The following is a 1,944-nucleotide window of genomic DNA, read 5'->3' on the forward strand; positions in this document are numbered from 1 at the left end:
GCATGGCAGGCAGCAGACTACACCGTATTTTCGTGGCTCATCCAAAATATGGAGCAGAAAATCGTGGTGCAGTTCGCACAACACCAAACGGCCAAAGCCATGTGGAAAAGTTTGGTAACCACGTTCGGAGTTCGAGCAGATCCCTTGCAAGTTTATGACCTGGAGATCAAGACGGCCAAAATAACTCAAGGCAATAAAACATTGGAGGAATACTATAGTGATCTCCAGAATTTGTGGGTCAACACCGATGCCCGTAAACCCTGCCCATACGATTGTTGTGACAAAGCAAACGATTGTACCAGTTCTTGGCGGGACTGGACGACAAATTCGAAGTACTCCGAAGAGAGATCCTTAAGGATGCAAGCGAACCCTCTGCCGAAGATGCATTCGGAATAATCAAACAAGAAGAAGTCCGAACAGAGATTTGGAATCCCACAGCCACAAACGACCACAATCAGTCCGGCATTGGTTCCGGATTCGGAGCCCGACATGGAGGACAGCTTGCGCAGTATCAACCACGAGGACCACCGCCGTCGCACCACCAAGGTCCGCCATCACAGCCATCACGCAGAGGCCCTCCCAACCGGAAATCGTTAGATAAATCGAAGCTTTTTTGCACTCATTGTGTGATGACGAAGCATACAAAAGAAACCTGCTTCAAACTTGTGGGTTTCCCCGAATGGTGGGAGGACGGCCATAAAGCAAACAAAGGCCACACCGGCAAAGGCAAATCGGCGATTGGAAAAGAGGGATCTGACGGAAACGGTGGCTACTACACCGTTCCAACGGGAAACACCATGGCTACCAGCACTGGAAACGATGTCAATCAGGTGGGAGATCCGTCGGTGACCGACAAATGGTGGGGAGCGAACGGCGGAGGTGGGAACAGGGGAGAAGAAAGCGGCGGAGAGGCGCCTAAGGGAATTGCTGCATTCACCCGTAAAGTGGAAGGTAAAGGGTTTGGGAATTTATTCCCAAACCCTCCTACTTTGAATTTATTACATAAGACACCCAACCCTTTTAAGTGCACCCCTCAAACTTTTTTGAAATTACAAAATAACCCCATTGTCCATACTTATACAAAAAATAAGCATGATATTGACATCAAATATGAAAATACACCCCCAATACCGTGTAGAAATAATTTTTCCGTGCTAGAAAATAATCCTGATATTTCTATGGCATGTAAAGGTAAAAAAACGGAGGTGAGAGATGAGAGGGGGTGGATTTTTTATTGTGGAGCTACAGATACCATGTCGTATGATAGATCAGACTTTGGGGAACTGAAAATTTCAAAGAGGGTGTATATTGAAACTGCGGGTGGGGATCTTGTTCCTGTTAAGGGAGCAGGCACTATCCAGATAACCCCTACGATGAAAATCTCTAATTGTCTATATGTCCCGACCTTATCACAAAAATTGATGTCCGTCAGTCATGTAACACGAGAACTCAACTGCAGTCTTCTCATGCAACCAAACTCTTGTTTTTTGCAGGATATTCGGACGGGGAGGATGATTGGGCGTGGCACTGAATACAATGGGTTGTATTACGTGGACGAGATAGCTCAAACTGGCAGAGGAATGCTGGCTCACGGAACTACAGAAAAGGAAACTTGGTTATGGCATAGGCGGTTAGGGCATCCGTCTTCGAGTTATTTAAACATTTTATTTCCGAATTTTGTTAAGAATCCTGTTTTTGAGTGTGAATCATGCATTTTTGCCAAAAGCCGCAGACAATCATTTAAACCTAGTAATACTAGAGTTGAGTCCGTCTTTTCTTTAATTCACTCTGATGTGTGGGGTCCATCTCCAGTTACTGGGGGAAATGGTTTTCGTTATTTTGTTCTATTTATTGATGATTGCACTCGAATGACTTGGGTATACTTCCTTCTGGACTTAGGTGTGGTTACGAATATGCCCAAGAGCATCACCGTTTATTGTGATA

At 45.3% G+C, this 1,944-nt stretch overlaps 1 protein-coding gene across 1 annotated transcript; it reads left to right on the plus strand.

Annotated features, from left to right (window-relative positions):
- Nucleotides 1-629: 629 nt before the first annotated feature.
- LOC148934241 (uncharacterized) lies at nucleotides 630-1,531 on the plus strand. Its single transcript, XM_089058556.1, has 2 exons — nucleotides 630-951; nucleotides 1,494-1,531. Exons 1-2 carry the CDS (start codon nucleotides 630-632, stop codon nucleotides 1,529-1,531), a joined length of 360 nt encoding a protein of 119 aa, XP_088914682.1.
- Nucleotides 1,532-1,944: the final 413 nt, after the last annotated feature.

Source organism: Salvia hispanica, chromosome 1, assembly GCF_029641045.1.
Source record: "Salvia hispanica isolate PSC_SH4W2 chromosome 1, Shi_PSC_v1, whole genome shotgun sequence".
Lineage (NCBI taxonomy): Eukaryota > Viridiplantae > Streptophyta > Magnoliopsida > Lamiales > Lamiaceae > Salvia > Salvia hispanica.

Bases quoted from the DNA above. Each gene is read 5' to 3' on its own strand.
- LOC148934241 (XM_089058556.1), top strand. From the start codon at position 630: ATGACGAAGCATACAAAAGAAACCTGCTTCAAACTTGTGGGTTTCCCC. The intron at 952-1,493 runs GTAAAGGGTTTG...TGTTTTTTGCAG, and splicing joins ATTCACCCGTAAAGTGGAAG to GATATTCGGACGGGGAGGAT.